The 17,481-nt window shown below is 42.2% G+C and overlaps 1 protein-coding gene across 1 annotated transcript in view; it reads left to right on the top strand.

Moving 5' to 3' along the window:
* The window catches only part of smpd3 (sphingomyelin phosphodiesterase 3), a 248,396-nt gene extending 234,186 nt beyond the window's left edge, over positions 1-14,210 (top strand). The window contains exons 5-8 of the mRNA XM_048605906.1: positions 4,486-4,575; positions 7,679-7,742; positions 11,846-12,008; positions 13,778-14,210. Coding sequence (XP_048461863.1) covers positions 4,486-4,575; positions 7,679-7,742; positions 11,846-12,008; positions 13,778-13,879 — 419 coding nt within the window. The 3' untranslated portion in view covers positions 13,880-14,210. The remainder of the gene's footprint in view (positions 1-4,485; positions 4,576-7,678; positions 7,743-11,845; positions 12,009-13,777) is intronic.
* Positions 14,211-17,481: the final 3,271 nt, after the last annotated feature.

Here is a 17,481-nt window from a genome sequence, read left to right as displayed (position 1 = left end):
CTGTAGGAAGTGGGAGGAATTGAAAGAGAAGTTGTTGAGGGTGAGGACGAGTTCGGCTAAGCGGATGAGGGTGTCAGTGGAGGGGGACTGGTCGGGCCTGCGGGACAAGAAGAAGCGGAGGGCCTTTAGGCCATCTGCATGGGGAATGCGGTGTAGAGGGACTGGATGTCCATGGTAAAGATGAGGTGTTGGGGACTGGGAATTGGAAGTTCTGGAGGAGCTGGAGGGCGTGGGTGGTGTCACGGACATAGGTAGGGAGTTCCTGGACCAAGGGGGAGAAAATGGAGTCCAGATAGTTGGAGATCAGTTCGGTGGGGCAGGAGCAGGCAGAGACAATGGGTCAGGTTTGTGAATTTTGGGAAGGAGATAGAAGCGGGCAGTGCGAGGTTGGGGAACGATGAGGTTGGAGGCCGTGGATGGGAGGTCACCTGAGGTGATGAGGTTGTGGATGGTTTGGGAGATGATGGTTTGGTGCTCAGGGGTGGGGTCATGATCAAGGGGGCGGTACCCGGTGTGTCTTCCTCTACATCGGGGAAACGAAGCGGAGGCTCGGGACCGCTTTGCAGAACACCTACGCTCGGTTCGCAATGAACAACTGCACCTCCCAGTCACGAACCATTTCAACTCCCCCTCCCATTCCTCAGACGACATGTCCATCCTGGGCCTCCTGCAGTGCCACAACGATGCCACCCAAAGGTTGCAGGAACAGCAACTCATATTCTGCTTGGGAACCCTGCAGCCCAATGGTATCAATGTGGATTTCACAAGCTTCAAAATCTCCACTCCCCCTACCGCATCCCAAAACCAGTCCAGCTCGTCCCCGCCTCCCTAACCTGTTCTTCCTCCCACCTATCCCCTCCTCCCACCTCAAGCCGCACCTCCATCTCCTACCGACTAACCTCATCCCACCCCCTTGACCTGTCCGTCCTCCCTGGACTAACCTATCCCCTCCCTAACTCCCCACCTACACTGACCTTTACTGGCCCCATCCCCGCCTCTTCGACCTGTTTGTTTCCTCTCCACCTATCCTCTCCTCTATCCATCTTCTATCTGCCTCCCACTCTCTCCCTATTTATTTCAGAACCCCCTTCCCCTCCCCCTTTTCTGATGAAGGGTCTAGGCCCGAAACGTCAGCCTTTCTGCTCCTGTGATGCTGCTTGGCCTGCTGTGTTCATCCAGCCCTGCACCTTGTTGTCTCGGATTCTCCAGCATCTGCAGTTCCTACTATCTCTGTGTTTGAACAATTTTGCCAATCCCAACCATCACCAACTTCAACATCACCGACTCTCCTCTACCCCTACTGCACCTTAATCTAGATGAGTACACATTCTGGTCTCACCCAGTTGGCTGTTCTTCACATTCAAATTGCACTGAGTGGTGGAAATCCCAAACTCATCTAATTCAGGCTCAGTGACTATTTTGCAGTCAGGATAAGACATTCAATCTTAGTGTCGGCTATAAATTTGATTAACATTCCACCCTCATTTTCAAATATATCATTTATGTATATAATAAGCCATAAAGGTCCCATTACTGATCCTTGTGGAACACACCTGGTCTGCTGAAGGTGGTGGTGAGCTGCCTTTTTGAATCCCTGCAGACCTTTAGGTATAGGGCCATCCACTGGGCTGTTGGGGTGGGGGGTTGGGGTTCATACACTTAGAACTCTGTGACAGAGAAGAGACAGCGATACATTTCCAAGTCAGGATGGTGTTTGTCTTGGATAGGTACTTGCAGGTGGTTGTGTTCCTGTGAATCTGAAATTTTTCTGGGTGGTAGAAGTTGCAAGTTTGAAAGGTGCTGTCAGAGAAGCTTTGCTGAGTGGTTGCCTTGTATTTTGTAATTGAAACACACTGCTGCTTCTATGCATCACTGGTGAAGCAAGTGAATGTTGAAGGTAGTGACAAGGGTGCTAATCAAGCAGAATGCTGGATGGTATCAAGCTTCTTGAGTGTTGCTTGAACTGCCCATGTATAGGCAATGGAGTTTATTCCATCAGATTCCTGACTTGTGCCTTGTAGGTGGTGGAAGGGCATTGGGCAGACAGAATGTGAGTTACTTAGAGTGATTGTAATGAGGTCAGCCAGGTGGACATCATAGAATTTGAGTTCCCTGATTGAGGCTGTTAATCTGGTCCAATCAGGGAGCCCTGGCTGACCGATAAGAACAGGAGTGGCTGACATTCTGTTCACTCTGAGAGCTGGCTCTGAGGGAGCTGGATCAGTGTCAAGGATTCTCTACATGTAAAAAAGGGTGACTTGGTGACAGGATACTAGCCTCTGTGGAGTTATTTCGTTATTCACCCCAGAATTCTTAGCATTTGACCTGCTATTGTACCCACAGTGTCTATAGGATTAGTACAGTTCAGTTTCTGGTCAGTGGTAATAAAGGGTTGGGACAAGATGATCCATGGTAATGCCATTGAACCTAAGTGGCCAATGGTTAGGTTCTCCCTTGTTGTTCGTTGTCATTGTGTGATGTGAATTCTTACATGACACATATCATCCCATGGATATTGTCCAGCAGCTGTTGCGTTTGGGCACAGAGTGCTTCAGTATCTGAGGAGTCGTGAATGCTGCTAAACTTTATGCAATTATCAGTGAGCATCTCCATTTTTGACCTTATGATGAAAGGAAGGTCATTGATAAAGCAGCTGAAAATGTTTAGCACCTCCTGCAACAATATCCTGGAAATGAGAATGATTGACCTCCCATCTTCCTTTATTCAAGCTACGAGTGGAGAATTTACCCCAATTCCCACAGACTCAAGTTTTGCTAGGGTTTCTTGAAGCCACACTCAGTCAAATGCTGTCTTGATGTCAAGGGCAGTCGCTCATCTCATATCCTGGCATTCGGCTCTTTTGTTCTTGATTGGACCAAGGCTGTTCAGAAGACTGGAACTTGTGATGTAGCTTCACCAGTTTGACACCTCACTTTTAGATATGTCTGGTACTACTCCTAACATGCCCTTCTGCACTTTTCATTGGACCAGGGTTGATCTCGTGACTTGATGGTAAAGGTAGTGTAGGGGACATGCTGAAGCCAATGACATTATAGATTGTGTTGAATTCCTTCTGCTGTTGACAGCCCACAAAGGGCCTTATGAATGCCTAGCTTTTAGTTGCTAAATGTTTTCAAGCTCTGTCTTATTTAGCACAGTGGTAGTGCTACTCACTGCAATGGAGAGTATCATCAATGTGGACAGTGTGGATTTTGACTCCATAATGAATATTGTGTTGGCCACTCCTACCAATGCTGTCATGGACAGACATCTGAGACAGGTAGATTGGTGCAAATGAGGTCAAATAGTTTATTCCATTTTGTTGGTGTCCTCACAACCTGCCACAGACCCAGTCTAGTATCTATCGTCTATAGGACTCGACTTATTCAGTAAATAATGGTGCTATCGAACCACTCTTGTGATGACTATTTCACCAACCCACATTACATTCTGTGGCTTTGCTAACCTGGGTGCCTCCTCCAGGTGATGTTCAACAGGAAGGACAAATGAGTAATCAGCGAAGGTTTTGTCAGGGTGTTTGGGGGGAGGTGGTGGTGGTGATGCAGGGATGTGGCATGTGAGGGAGATCAATTGGTGTTAATCAGCAGGAGGTTTCCTTGCTTGTATTTGACCTTACACCATAACACTTCATCTGGTCTGTACCCAATGCTGAGGATTCCCAGTCCAACTCCCCCCTGTCTATATACCACTGTGCCACCATGTCTGGTGAGTGTGCCTGGCTATTGTGAGAGGACTTACCCAGCGATGGTGATTTGTGGTATAAGATATGAATTTATGAGTGTGTCTATGTCAGGCTTTTGCTTGACTAATCTGTGGCACAGCTCTCCAAATTGTGGCTAAGTCCCCAAATATTAGGAAGGAAGACATTGTAGGTTTAATGTATTTGTCGTTCTTGAAGCTCAATCAAGCATTCATAATGAGGCCATTTGGCGAATCAATGGTCATCTGCTTAGTATGCTTCTTTACATAAAATAGCCCAGATGACCTTATTATGAATGCTTGCCTGAGCTCCAAGAATGTCCAATGGACTCAGCCCTGTGAGGGCTGCTTACTTAGTTGCAAAAGGATTGCTAGCTTTGCTTTCTTGACAGTTTTATTAACTTGTAGTAGTTTGATTTTTCTTTGAAGTGGCTTTTCAATAAAGTGTGTTTTTTGGGGAGAAGTAAAGGTTTTTTTAAAATGGGACTTTCATTGGTAGTTTAATGAAAAGTTAAATGGCTGAGTTTATTTCCATAGGAAATGCTAAATGGCTGATTCTTTTGTTTATTTTATGTACAAAGATTAGTCTGTGTTAAATGCAGTATGAATTTCATATCTTGTGGATGCTAGTGAGCGGATAAGAAGTATGCATTGAGAATACGGCAGAGTTCATGGAAAATATGAAGCCATGTGGGGAGTATGGGGGTAGGTTCTTAAAATATGGACTAGATGCAACTTTGACTTCTCACCCGTTTCATTTTTCAGAGGACAAGTTAGAACAGCAACATTCGCTATTCACCCATTACAGGGATCCCTGCCGTCTAGGCCCTGGAGAGGAACAGCCCTGGGCCATTGGTGAGTGCAACCCCACAACAACAACTAGTATTACTTAATTTTACAATGAGGGTGAGGGACCTGGTGCTTACAGTGAGGGTGATGTACATAAGACTCTGTGAAAGTGGATTACATGATGCTTTGAGTGAGGATGAGGGACATGGATGACAGTCTGGGTGAGGGACCAGTGGCTCAGTGAGGGTAAAGGTAGATTGCATGAACCTCAGTGAGGGACATAGTTAACAATAAGGGAGAAAGAGACTTTGGACTTGGTGATAGCGAGATTGGATGATATGAGGTTCTCAGTGAGGATGTGGGACACAGTTGAAATTGAGGATAAAGGGTGATGAGTGGTGGGCGCATAATAAAGCTGTGGACTAGATGAATGATACCTGCCTCGGAAATAGTGGACTCGTTTAGAGAGGTGGGACAATGGATTGATTGGTGTGGGCCTTGGGACCCATTATGGGGGTGGGGTGGCCTACTTCATTGTGGAAATTAGAAAACAAATGGATACACTTTCAGTTTGTGGCTGGTGCTCACAGCTATGGCCTGGGAGAGGGGCTGCATGCTGTACTAATCATCAGAGCCTGAGTCTTCCAAGTGGTCTGAGCTTGTAGCTCTGTTTCTCTTACAATAGTCTCAATACATTTGCAAACCAGCATACAGTGAATAGTCCAACCTAGGATGAGGACTCAGTGTTCAAGATCCAATCATCCTGGAGTGAGAGCCCAAGGTCCTGTGGCCATCAGTTTGAACATTTAAGATGCATTCTGGGTGATATAGTCTAGATTGGCCATTCTCCCTCCTGCTCAAGCATAGCCCAGTAAAGGAAAACAGATGTCATTCGTGCTCACATCTCCTGTGATATCCCAAACCATGACCCAGAAACATTCAAGCACAGGGTCAACTAATCAGAGAAATGGGAGTGGGGTGGTATGATTATCAAGATATTGCTGAATTTTCTAATTCTGTGTGAGTCCGAATACCTCACACATCAATGCAAATGCAGACGGTAATGTTCATACGTGACCACATCATCTAACAAATAAATTAGTGACAACAAAAAATTGCTTCCCCAAAACAAATTTATGCCCTTTTTCCAGCATCTGCAATATTTTGTTTTAATGCTCACTCTATAACACGCATTTGTAATTGTGTTACAAATTGTGTTACAATTTAAACTGATACAGCTTAAATTTAAAATGAGAAAATATTTATCACAGTTACAAAACATAGGTTTTCTGTTAAAGCCCTCTTTTGTGGATAGAAATAGTATATTGTTGCAGGTGAATGGGTTTGTGCTAATTTTGCTGGAAGGTTTTTACCATTTTTCAACTAACAAGTGAAACCAGAAGTCCTGTAATAATGTAAAATATAACTGTTAATTCCAGATATTATCATTCATACACGGTATTATTATCTGTGGTATTTGTTGTTAGATTTCAGTCTTTTGGATGTTGTTGTTATCCAAATATTGTATAGGGCTAGGTTCAAAGGAGCAGATTGCATAATATGAATAACTAAGTTGTGTGGAATTGTCTGTCAAAGCTATGGTTATAAAGTATATCATACTGCAAGTGTAGCTTTCAATGGGCTTTATAAATAATCACATAGTTTATAAGAGCTGAGTTTTGCTAACTCTACGTAAAACCGTTTAAGGCCAGGATTAGTTATCCATCCCTAATTATCCTTGAGAATGTGGTGCTGAGCTCGTTTCCTGAACTACACAGTCAATCTGGTGCGGGTTCACCTATGATGGTATTGGTAAGACAGCTCTTAAATTTTGACACAGAGGTAGTGATGAATGTTAATATATTTCCAAGTCAGAATAATATATGGCCTTCAGAGAATTTGCAGGTGGTGGTCCCCCAGTACATCTGCTTCCCTTGTCCTTCAAGTGCTCTCGACCACAGGTTTAGAAGTTGCTGTCAAAGGAGCCTTAGTGAGTTGCTGCAGTGCATTTTGTAGATGGTACACACGGTGGGCATTGTAAACTGGTGGTGGAAGGAGTAAATGTTTAGGATGGTGGGTGGGATAGTAATCAAGTGAATTGCCTTGTCCTGGATTATGTCTAGCTTCTTGAGTGTTGTTGGAGTTGAAATCATCCACGCTCCATTGAGAACCACCTCGCTTTGATACAGAGGCTATTGCACATTGCCGAGTCCTTAAATGATGCCATCCTGCTCCTGGTCAGGCCATTAATGGCAACAAGGTGGAGGCCAGGGGTCAGAAAACATCTGGTGTAAAATGTCCTCCATGGTAGACAGGTGAAGGAAGACTGTGTGTCTTACTGATTCTGAAGACGAAAGATGACTGCAACAGCAAGGTAGTCCAGTCATCGTAATTCAAGTAGTCACCATAAATCTGACCACTAACTCATCAAGCTCATGAGGACAGCAATGGCACCTCAATGTCATCATGTTCAACAAAGTCACATGCAGACTTCTGCCAGAGACTTTAGCAATGAGGCAGAATAACAGCATTGAAGGAAAGGGAAGTAAGAAGTCCTGCCCTGCAAATTGCATTATGTGTGGGATATCCTGCCCAAAGATCCTTGGGTTAAGGAGTGACTGTGCAGTCAGACAATGATCCCTTGTAGAATCTTGTGACCCAAACAATATCATCTTCGAATCATGAAAATGACTTATTCAGTCCAGTGGAGAGTATTCAATCATACTGCAGACTGGTGTCCTATCAACGTTTTACAAGCTTTAGGAATCAGGAGTTGAGTTACTCACCAAAGAATTCCCAGCTCTGACCTGCTATTGGAGTCACGGTATATTTGTCTGTCAGACAATATCATGGCTCAGAGTATTCAATTCCTTGTCAGGGAGTTTTCTTTATTCTGCCACAGGATGTGAATGTATTTGAAAAGTCCAGCATTTGTTTCCCATTCCATTGAAGGACCTTGCTAGGCCATTTCAAAGGACAAGAGTCAACCACATTGCCATGGGTCCAGAGTCATGTGTAGACCACACCTTGATAGGTTTTGTACCCATGTCCTCTGAGAATTAACCTGGCCTCTGGACTAGTCCAGTAACATTAGCATTATGCCATCATCTTTCCTTTACTCAGAACGGTTTGCATTGGCTTTAATACATGAAATGTTTCTCTGTGACAGGTACCTTAATGGATCCAGAGGGACTATATGATGAAGATACTATCACACCAGATAATCTGCAGAAGTAAGACTGTCTCTCAAAAGTTTTCTGATTTAGAGGTCTTTTCTCAGTACAGGAGAAGGACTAAGTGCAGTCTTCAAAATACTATCTTCAAAGCATGTAGACATACAAATTAACAGCAGGATTGGTTCCTAAAGCCCTTTTAGCCTGCTCTGCTGTTCGATAAACTGATCATGGCTGGTCTGATTATCCCACAGTTTTACAGATCCCCAGTTGCCTTTTGCTCTTTGGGTTGTCACTAATCTTATCTACCTCTGCCTTAAAAATATTAAAAGACACAGCTTACACTGCCTTTTCACAAAGAGATCTTCAAAGATTCATAACCCCTGGTGAGAAAATAAAGTCTTGCCTGCTGCGTTAAATTGACAATTTCTTATTTTTAAAAATTAACCCATTCTAGTCTGGACTCATCCAGTAAAGGAAACTTTCTTTCCACATTTTAAAATTAGATTTGTTCATGGGAGGTGAGCAGCGCTAGCCCACTGAGCGTTAACTGTTGACCCCTAATTGCCCAGACCAGGTAAGGACATTAGTAAACTAGATGAATCAACAGTGGTTACACAGTTCACATTAGGCTAGCTATTTATTCCAGATTTTTAATCAATTCAAATTTCACCATAACCCACAATCCCCAAAATATTAGAGATAGTAGGAACTGCCGATGCTGGAGAATCTGAGATAACTAGGCCCGAAATGTCAGCTTTCCTGCTCCTCTGATGCTGCTTGGCCTGCTGTGTTCATCCAGCTCTACACCTTGTTATCCCCAAAATATTAGCTTGGGATTCTGGTCACTAGTCTATTAACATTAACACTTCACCACAACCTCCCCTATAATCCAGCATTCATCCTAAAACCTAATACAAGTCTAACTAACCTTTCCTCATAAGACAACCTGCCGTTCCAGGTATTAGTCAAGTAACCCTTCTCTGAACTGCTTCCAATGCATTTACATCCTTTCTTAACTAAGGAGACAATGCTGAAAATAGTATTCCAGATGTGATCTCACCAATGCCCTGTTTAGCTGAAGCATTGCTTTCCTACTTTTGTACTCAGTTCCCCCTGCAATACATGATAACATTCTGCAGCTTTCCTAATTACTTGATGTCCACATGCAAACTATTTTTGATGCATGTAATAGAACACCCAGATTCCTGGGTATCTTAAAGTTCTGAAATCTCTCGCCATTTAGATCATATGCTTCTTTTTTATTATTCCTGCCAAAATTGATAATTTCACATTTTCTCAAACAGTACATCATCTGCCAGCTATTTTCCCACTCTTAAACTTTTAAAATTATTTCGCTTGTGGTACCTTGGTATTGCTGGCCGGCCACATTTCTTGCCTGTCTCTGGCTGCCCTCAAACCATGGGGTTTGCAAGGCCATTTCAGAGGGTAGTCGAGAGTCAACCACATTGCCATCAGTCTGGACTCACAGGTAGGCCAGACTGTGAGGACTGTGGATTTCTTTCGCTGAAGGACATTAGTGAGCTAGACAATGACTAACATTGAAACCATCCTAACAATGATTTCATAGTCATCAGTATATTCTTAATTTCAGATTTCCTGTTTTAAAATTGAATTCAAAATTCACCATCTGCCGTGGTGGGATTGAAACCTGGGACCCTGGAACATAAGCTGCCAATAACACTCGGCCAATGCTTCTCCTATTGATAATCCCTTTCTATCCTTCTTAAGCCCACTTTACATTTACAACCAATCATTGTGTCATTAGCAAATTAAGCGACACAGACTTCTGGTCCCTTCTTTGAAGTCATTTATATAAATTGCATCTTCAGCAGTAATTCCTGTGACACACCACTCATTACATCTTGTCAACCAGAAAGGACCCATTTATGCCTATTTTCTGTTTCCTGTTAGCTAGCCGATCTTCCATCCAAGCCAATAAATTACTCCAATGCTATGAAATGCTTTCAGGAAATCTAAATACAGTACATCCAATAGTTCCCCTTTATCTACAGCACAGAGAAATAAAATAGTTAAACATGATTTACCTGTCATAAACCTATGCTGACTCTGCCTAATTACCTTGAGCTGCTTTAAATGGCTTCCTATAATATCCTTGCTCATGAGGTCTAATATTTTATTTACGTCAGATCAGCTATCTCATAGCTAATTTTTTAAAAACCCTAGGATGAAATCCATCAGGACCCAGGGACTTGTCAGCCCACAGCTCCATCAATTTGCTCTGTAACATTTTCTGGGTGATTGTAATTTTTTTGAGTTTCTTTTTCCCTTTGATTTCTTGATTTACTGCTCTTTCTGGATTGTTACTTGTATCTTCTACAGTGAAGCCCAATGCAAAGAAAAGTTCAATTCATCTGTCATCTCTTTATTTTTCCTAAAGTACTCGGACTCACTTCCTATAAGGATCAATGCTTATTTTGTTAACTCTCTTCTTTAAATGCCTTTCAAAATTTTTGCTATCTGCTTTTATAATTTTAGCTAGCTTTTGCTCATACTCTAATTTTTCCCTCTTTGTGAATATTTTATTAATTCCTTGCTGTTTTATGTTCTGTCCAATCTTCTGATCTGTCACTCTCTTTGTGTAATTGTATGTTTTTTTCTTTAGGTTTGATGTGAACCCTAATTTTCCAGTTAACTACAGATGGTGATTCGTCTCCTTGATTTTTTTTCTTTCTCTTTGCAATGTGTCTATGATGTGCATTTAGAAACTTCCCTTTAAATGTCTGTCACTGCATTTCGATTGCTCTTTCTTTAAACTGATTTGTCAGTTCACTTTAGCCAGCTCTACTTTCATGCCCTCATAATTGCCCTTATTTATGTTTAAATACCAGTCTTGGACTCACCATCTCTCCCTGAAACTGAATGTAAAAATCAGTTATATTATGATCACTGCTACCTAGGTGCACCTTATCTGTGAAGTCATTTGTAAGTCTTATTTTGTTGCACAATACCAGGTCTAGTAAAGCCTGTTCTCTGATTGGCACCATAATGTGCTATTCTAAGAAAATGTCCAACAAATATTTTATGAAATCCTCATCTAGACAACCTTTGTCCACCTGAAATTTCCAACTTCTTTGTAAATTAATATCCCCCACGATCATTTGTGTACCTTTCTGACAAGCCTTCATTATTAGTTAGTTTCTCCATCCCCAAAGCATCACAGTATGTACAGCTTGGCCTCCAGCTCGTAAACTCTGAGCCGAAATTCCAGCAGACACTTACTGCTGTTTAAGTGCCTGCATCTTGCAGTCCCAACACATCACCTGCTGTGCCATCCTTATTATGTTGATAATTAATTTATTTCTCTCTTAATTAATTTACAGTCGATAAAACCTCCAACTTCCAATAAGCTTTATAACTGCTAGTAAACCTGCAGTAAAACTAACAAGAATTCAAAATGATTAAATTGTCTGAATTTTGACAGCTGAATTAGCAAAATATTCCCCACTTATAATTTTCATGTTTCTTTGTGATGTGATTTTTATATTTTCTCTGAAGGCTGTTGGCTCTCAGACTGTTTGTTCTCGTGCTGTTCTCAAGGTTTTCTTGTTATCAGTAATGTCTGTTTTACATGCTGACCACATTGATACTAACCACTACTTGATTTGCTATACTGGTCACATCAACAGTCACCAACAATCCCCAATATTTTAAGCATTAGCTCTACATTTGCATTCATTCTTTCTCCCAGGCACAGAACAACGTGTCTGTTATTGAGAGATGATCTCCGGGGAATCAAGATTAACCATTATATCATTGTAATAAATTAATGCAAAAATACTTCCATTAGCAAACTGGCAAAAATATGATTACCAGTGAATCAGCTCCTGCCATTGACTTCACTGACATTGGTCACTGTATCAGTTTCCTTTCTGACCTCAGTTCTGTCTGGCTTTCTAACAGGTAGAATCCTGCGAACTATTAGCAGGGGCTGGATTCTCTACTCACTATCATTTGGCCATGAATGCTGTTTTAGGATAAATGGTACTGGACAAATAAATCTCTTGTCCCAGATTTCAGCCTATCAATTGTGATGGGTCCCACAGCCTCATCAGACCTTGGAGAAGGCCCAACTATGACAAGCAAACAAACTGAAGTATCACCTTTGACCTTCTTCACAGGGTGCTCGAGAGCGAAGAGGGGCGCAGGGAGTACCTGGTCTTCTCCAACAGCAAGAATCACTCATCTTGTCAGAAAGGGAGAAAGGTACCACAGAAGAACTGTGGACGGAGGATCGACTACGCATTGTACTCTGAGGAAGGCCTCAACCCTGACTGGAAAGTGGTACGGTTCATATAGCTCTCCCCCATCTGACATGGACACTGCACAAACAGTCTGGTAGGAGTGGTAATGAATGTTGGCGTCCTAAATTGGAATAAGATGATGCCATGGCTTTTGTGGAAAGAACAGAGGAGTGGGACTATCTGGATATATCTTTCAAAGCAGTGTCTTTAGGCCAAATATGTTGTATCATGCCATATTCCTGCAGAAGAGAGTGTTGAGGTGGGTACATGAATTTCCATAGGAAACATCATGAAGAGGTGGTGAGGAGAACAGAAAGGAATATGGATTTAGGAACAGTGTAGGTATTAAATTTGTGAAATCTGTCCAGCACTCTAACAGTGAAAGGGCGTGTTGGAAAGAGACACAAAGATCCTAAAGGAAGCTAATGGAACTCCAAAACTGGTTTTGAAGTTAATATAGTCAGCTATTAGTCACCAAAATGCTACAGAATTCTTCAAATTATTGAAATAGTTTAGAATGTCCAACAAAAGGAAGTTAGCTCCCAGTTGAACTGTATATAAGAATAAATGAACGCACAAGATAATAACTTAGGGCAGAGTTAATTTCACATATCTAGGCTCCACAATCACCAGCAATCTGTCATTTGATGCTGAAATCAACATATGCATTGCAAAAGCTGCAGCCATTTTGTCCAAACTGGGTAAGAAATTTGAAACAACAGCAACATGACCAAGAGCACTAATCTCCAAGTCTGTTTCCTCAGTCCTCTCCTCTACACATGGTAGGCAGAAGAAAAAGGCTAAACAATCTCCATCTTCACTGTCTCAGACTTAACCTCAGCATCCGGTGGTGGGACAAGGTTACCAACTTCTGCGTCCTGAAGCATACTGATTCTGTGGCCTCTGAAGGCCAGCCATTCAGAGGGTCCTCAAAAGAGGCAAGGAGAAATGAAAAGGTCAGCTGATTGAGAAGAGGGGCCTAGACAAAACAGAGGGCGGTGATTCTTGCATCTTTTCAGCCTATGGTCAGTAGAGAGTGCTCTGACAGACTGGGGCATCTGAGCCATATTAACTCAACACAGAGTTGACCACCAGTGTTCAAGCCATCATCTCATGAGAGTGAAGGCTGCCAGAGGGCAGCAAAGATTGGGACCCCTTATTATTTTCTTTCCAGGTCCAGGAACTGCTTGGTCCATCTAGTAAAACATATAATTATTGAAATCTTTTGTACAGAAGGAGGCTGTTCAGCCATTGTGCCTGCTTTTCAAATAGGATATCCAATTAGTCCCACCACCTTTCTCTTTTCCCACATCCCTGTAATATTTTACCTTCTCAAGTAGGTAACGAATACTTATTCGAAAGTAATCAAGAAACGTACTTCTATCACCCTTTTAGACAGCACATTCTAGATAATGACAATTGGATAAAAATGTTTCTCATCATTTACTCTCCTCCTTTCATTCACTAGTTCACTTGCTGTTCAATATTTTGCCCATTATTTAAAAATCTGATAGTGTGGTGCTCAACTGCTTCCTCAGTTCCAGCAGCTGAAGCAGTTTATACAAAGGTTTCCTGTTTGTGATTAGAAACTTTACTGAGCTATCATTGAGGCCCCTTGAACCCAAGGAAACAGTTTGGGAGGGTTCTAAGATCTATATTTGAGATATAAATATATAAGAACATAATTGGGCATTCACTAATGAAGTACTTAATGAGTAAGGGTCCAACAAGATAAACAGGTAGAATCTGCAGGGTTGTAATAGTTGTTGGTTGACATATCATCGTCAATGGTTGTCTCTTTACTTGCAGGAAGTGGAAGAGTTCAGCTTTGTCACCCAGCTGGCCGGCCTAACTGATCATCTAGCCGTGGCTATGCGTCTCACAGTATCAACTGGAGAAGAGGACCCTTGACTTCAGGAGGCAGCAAAACCATTCAGGAAAATGTTATCCATGTGGGAACAAGGGTGGTTTGCATTTCAGGTGCACAGATATGGATGACACCCAACCAAACCTAGGCCCGAGGCCTCCTGCTCAATTTGTTTATAGAAATTATTTAGAAGGTGGTGTCGTGGGCAATGATCAAAGATGGTTATTTCCATGTTCTATTCCGGAGGCTGAGGCCTTACTCTGGACTCCCAGAACAGTGGAGTGTGAAAAATGACTTAGATATTCCTCACTGCCTTGGACTAGTGCCATTCTTGAGGTGTTTTTTTTTCTAAATGCCTAGCACAACTTAGTTTGTGACCAGTATGTAAATGTGTTTGATGTTCCTTTTTTTGCATAATCCTTTGTATAACTTTCAAGGAATCTATCACTTTTTTGCCTTTCACTAAGCATGGCTACATGGCAATGACACAGTAAGTGTTAGTGTGTGCCCCATTCCTAACAGCTTTAGTGCATGTCCCCTCTCTGAAGGTAAGTGTGTGTGTATTTATCTACATATATCTTAAAGCCAACAGTTGGCAGCAGATGCGATTAGCTGCAAACACAGGTCTGGACCCTTCTTGTCAGTTGTTACTCTGACCACAGTCACCCAAAACCCAACCTTGCTGGTATTTCAGGCGTGGCTGTCATGTGACCTTTGACATTCAGTCACATGACAAACCCCTCAAACAGGGTCAGCAAGGAAGAAGGGAAACTGACTGCCATTGCCAATCCAAAATAATTATGCTGAATTTTGTCAGGTTTAATGGAATCCACACTTGAGACCAGTTCACAACAAAAGCTCAGTCTAAACATTAGCTTCACTTTGTGGCTTCTGTACAAATTACTTGGACCAGCAGCACTGTTACTAAGGTGAGAGTTCCAAGGTAAAAGAGGAAAGATGGAGGTAGGGAATTGTCCCACCTTTGGTCTAATAAACAGATATGGGATGATAATCAGAAATAAAAACAAAAGATGCTGGAAATATTCAGCAGGTTACGGCAACTTCTGTGGAGAGAAACAGAATTAACGTTTTAGACCTACCAGCTGAATGTTTCCAGTATTTTGTTTCTTTTAAACTTCCAATTTCTAGCAGCTGCAGTATTGTATTTTTTGACTGGGGTGATAATCAGTCCTGTCTGGTTACTGTTGCTCCTACAGAAAGTTACTGGGACTAAAAGCCCACGTCAACCACCACCTCCCATTTGTAGTGGAGTGTTTACAGTTCAACAAATGATCTGTGATTAACAGTGAAAATTGTTGCAACTTAAAATTAAGTCATGTCTTTCACTTTTCATTCATTGAATCCTTGACCTGTCAGCAGTTATAGGTGTGAGAGTTATGACAGTGAGCACTGCCGACATTGTAGAAAGTGCATACAACCCTTTCCGGAGGGAATGACATTGAGCATTGCTGATTCTGTGTGAGGGGTATGCCAGTGAGCACTACCTATACTGCCTGATGGACCTACAGTTAACACTGCCAACCCTGTCCAGGGTAAGTCAGACAACCTAACCATTACACAGCTCACATGACATGCAGAATGCTTTGTTGTATAGGAATGTCAATTATTTTTCTCCTTATTCTTCACCTTCATGTAACCCCTGAGAGCTCTTTAATACCCTGTGATTGGCATTAAGATACAAAAATTGCACAGGGAAATCTCTGAAATTGTCTCTCTCCTTTCTTGTGGCCAATACTAGACCTCTGTGAAGTGTGGTTTGGTTGTAGGGTTAGGATTATTAGGAAGTCTTTGCTCTAGTATGAACCACTCCTAATAGGGGTTGGGGGGTGTTGTTAATGCTTGTGCAGAGAACAGTTCCAAGCTCTATAGTCTTGCCCATCTAGAATGGTAATGTACAGTTGAATGACTGGAGCAGTGACTCTGCAAATATCCCCATGCGCAATTATGCTGGGGTCCCCCCATCAGTACAAAAACAAAAGCTAGAGTACTCGCAGAAATCATCAGCCACAAGTACCATGTGAGTGATCCATCTTGGTGTCCTCCTGAGGATCCAGCTTTACAAATGCCAGTCATCAATCAATTCAATCCAATCCAATCCAATCCACATGATATCAAGAAACAAATGAAGGCACTAGATACCGTAAAGGCTATGGGCTGTGGCAACATTCTCATAATAACACTGAAGACTTATGCTCCAGAACTAGACGCCACACTAGCCATGTTGTTACAACTACAACAATTGCATCTACACTACAATTTGGAAAATTGCCCTGATATGTCCTGAACACAAAACACAGCAAAAATCCAATTACAGACCCATCAGTCAGGCGACACTTAGACTGCAATTATCTACTCTGACAGTTTGGAATACATCAGGGTCCCTTTGCTCCTGACCTCATTATATCCTTAGTTCAACTATAGGGACAAAAGTGCTGAACACCAGAAACAAGTTGAGAGTGACTGCCTTGACATCAGGGCAACATTTGACCAAGCAGTCTGTGGCATACTGGTCATGTCATTGGACCAATAATCCAGCATCCCAGATTAATTTTCTGAGGGACATGGGTTTGAACTCCCATAGCTGATAAAGAAATTTGAATTCAATGAAAAAAATCTAGAATTAAAAGCTAGTCCGATGGCAACTATGGTAGTTATGGTATTCAACAATGGTTACAATCTGGTTCACTTTAGGGAGGGAAATCTACCATCCTTAGCCAACATGTGACTTGTTGACTTGTAGTTGACTTGTAATTATCCTATGAAATAGCCTAGCAAGTCCCTCAGCTCAAGGACAATTAGGGATGGGCAATAATTCTGACTGAACCAGTGACACCCACATCTCTTGAATGAATTCAAAATAAAACAACTGTGGTGTCAGGAGCCCTAGAAAAAACTGATGTCCATGGAATCATGAGAAAATGCTCCACCAGCTGGAGTTACAACTAGTCCAAAGGAAGATGGTTGTGGTAATTGGAGGCCAATCATTCCAATCCCTCAATATTGCCTCAGTAGTTCCTCAAGGTTGTGTCCTCAGCCACATCACCAGTAACTTGCCTCCATTAAATGTTCAGAGGTGGAGATGTTTGCTGATGTCTATGCAATGTCCAGCAACATGCACAACTCCTCAGATACTGAAAAAGTCAATGCCCATATTCAGCAAGACCTGGACAAAATTTAGACTTGGCCACTAGGAATCAAGTAACATGTACACCACAGACAGTGCCAGGAAGTGCCCAGCTCCAACAAAAGAGAATCTAAACATCCACCCTTAAAATTCAACAGCATTAACATCACTGAATTCCTCCACTATCAACGTTCAGAGGGTTGAAACTGAAATGGACCAGCCATACAAATACTGTGGCTACAATATTAGATCAGAGGCTGGGAATTCTGTGGTAACACCTCTTGGGTCCACGAAGCCTATCCATCATTTACAAGGTACAAGTCAGCAGTGTGATGGAATACTCTCCACTTGCCTGGATGAATGCAGCTCCAACAACACTCAAGAAACTTTACACTACACACGACCAAGCAGCCTCCTTGATTGACAATGCATCCATCAACATAAATTCCCTCCACCAGTGATCACAGTGGCAACAGTACGTATCATCTTCAAAATACATTA

Source organism: Rhincodon typus, chromosome 15 (assembly GCF_021869965.1).
Source record: "Rhincodon typus isolate 14 chromosome 15, sRhiTyp1.1, whole genome shotgun sequence".
NCBI classification, from domain to species: Eukaryota; Metazoa; Chordata; class Chondrichthyes; order Orectolobiformes; family Rhincodontidae; genus Rhincodon; species Rhincodon typus.
The sequence above is the reverse complement of the archived record's forward strand: the minus strand, read 5'-3'. Positions and strand labels throughout refer to the sequence as shown.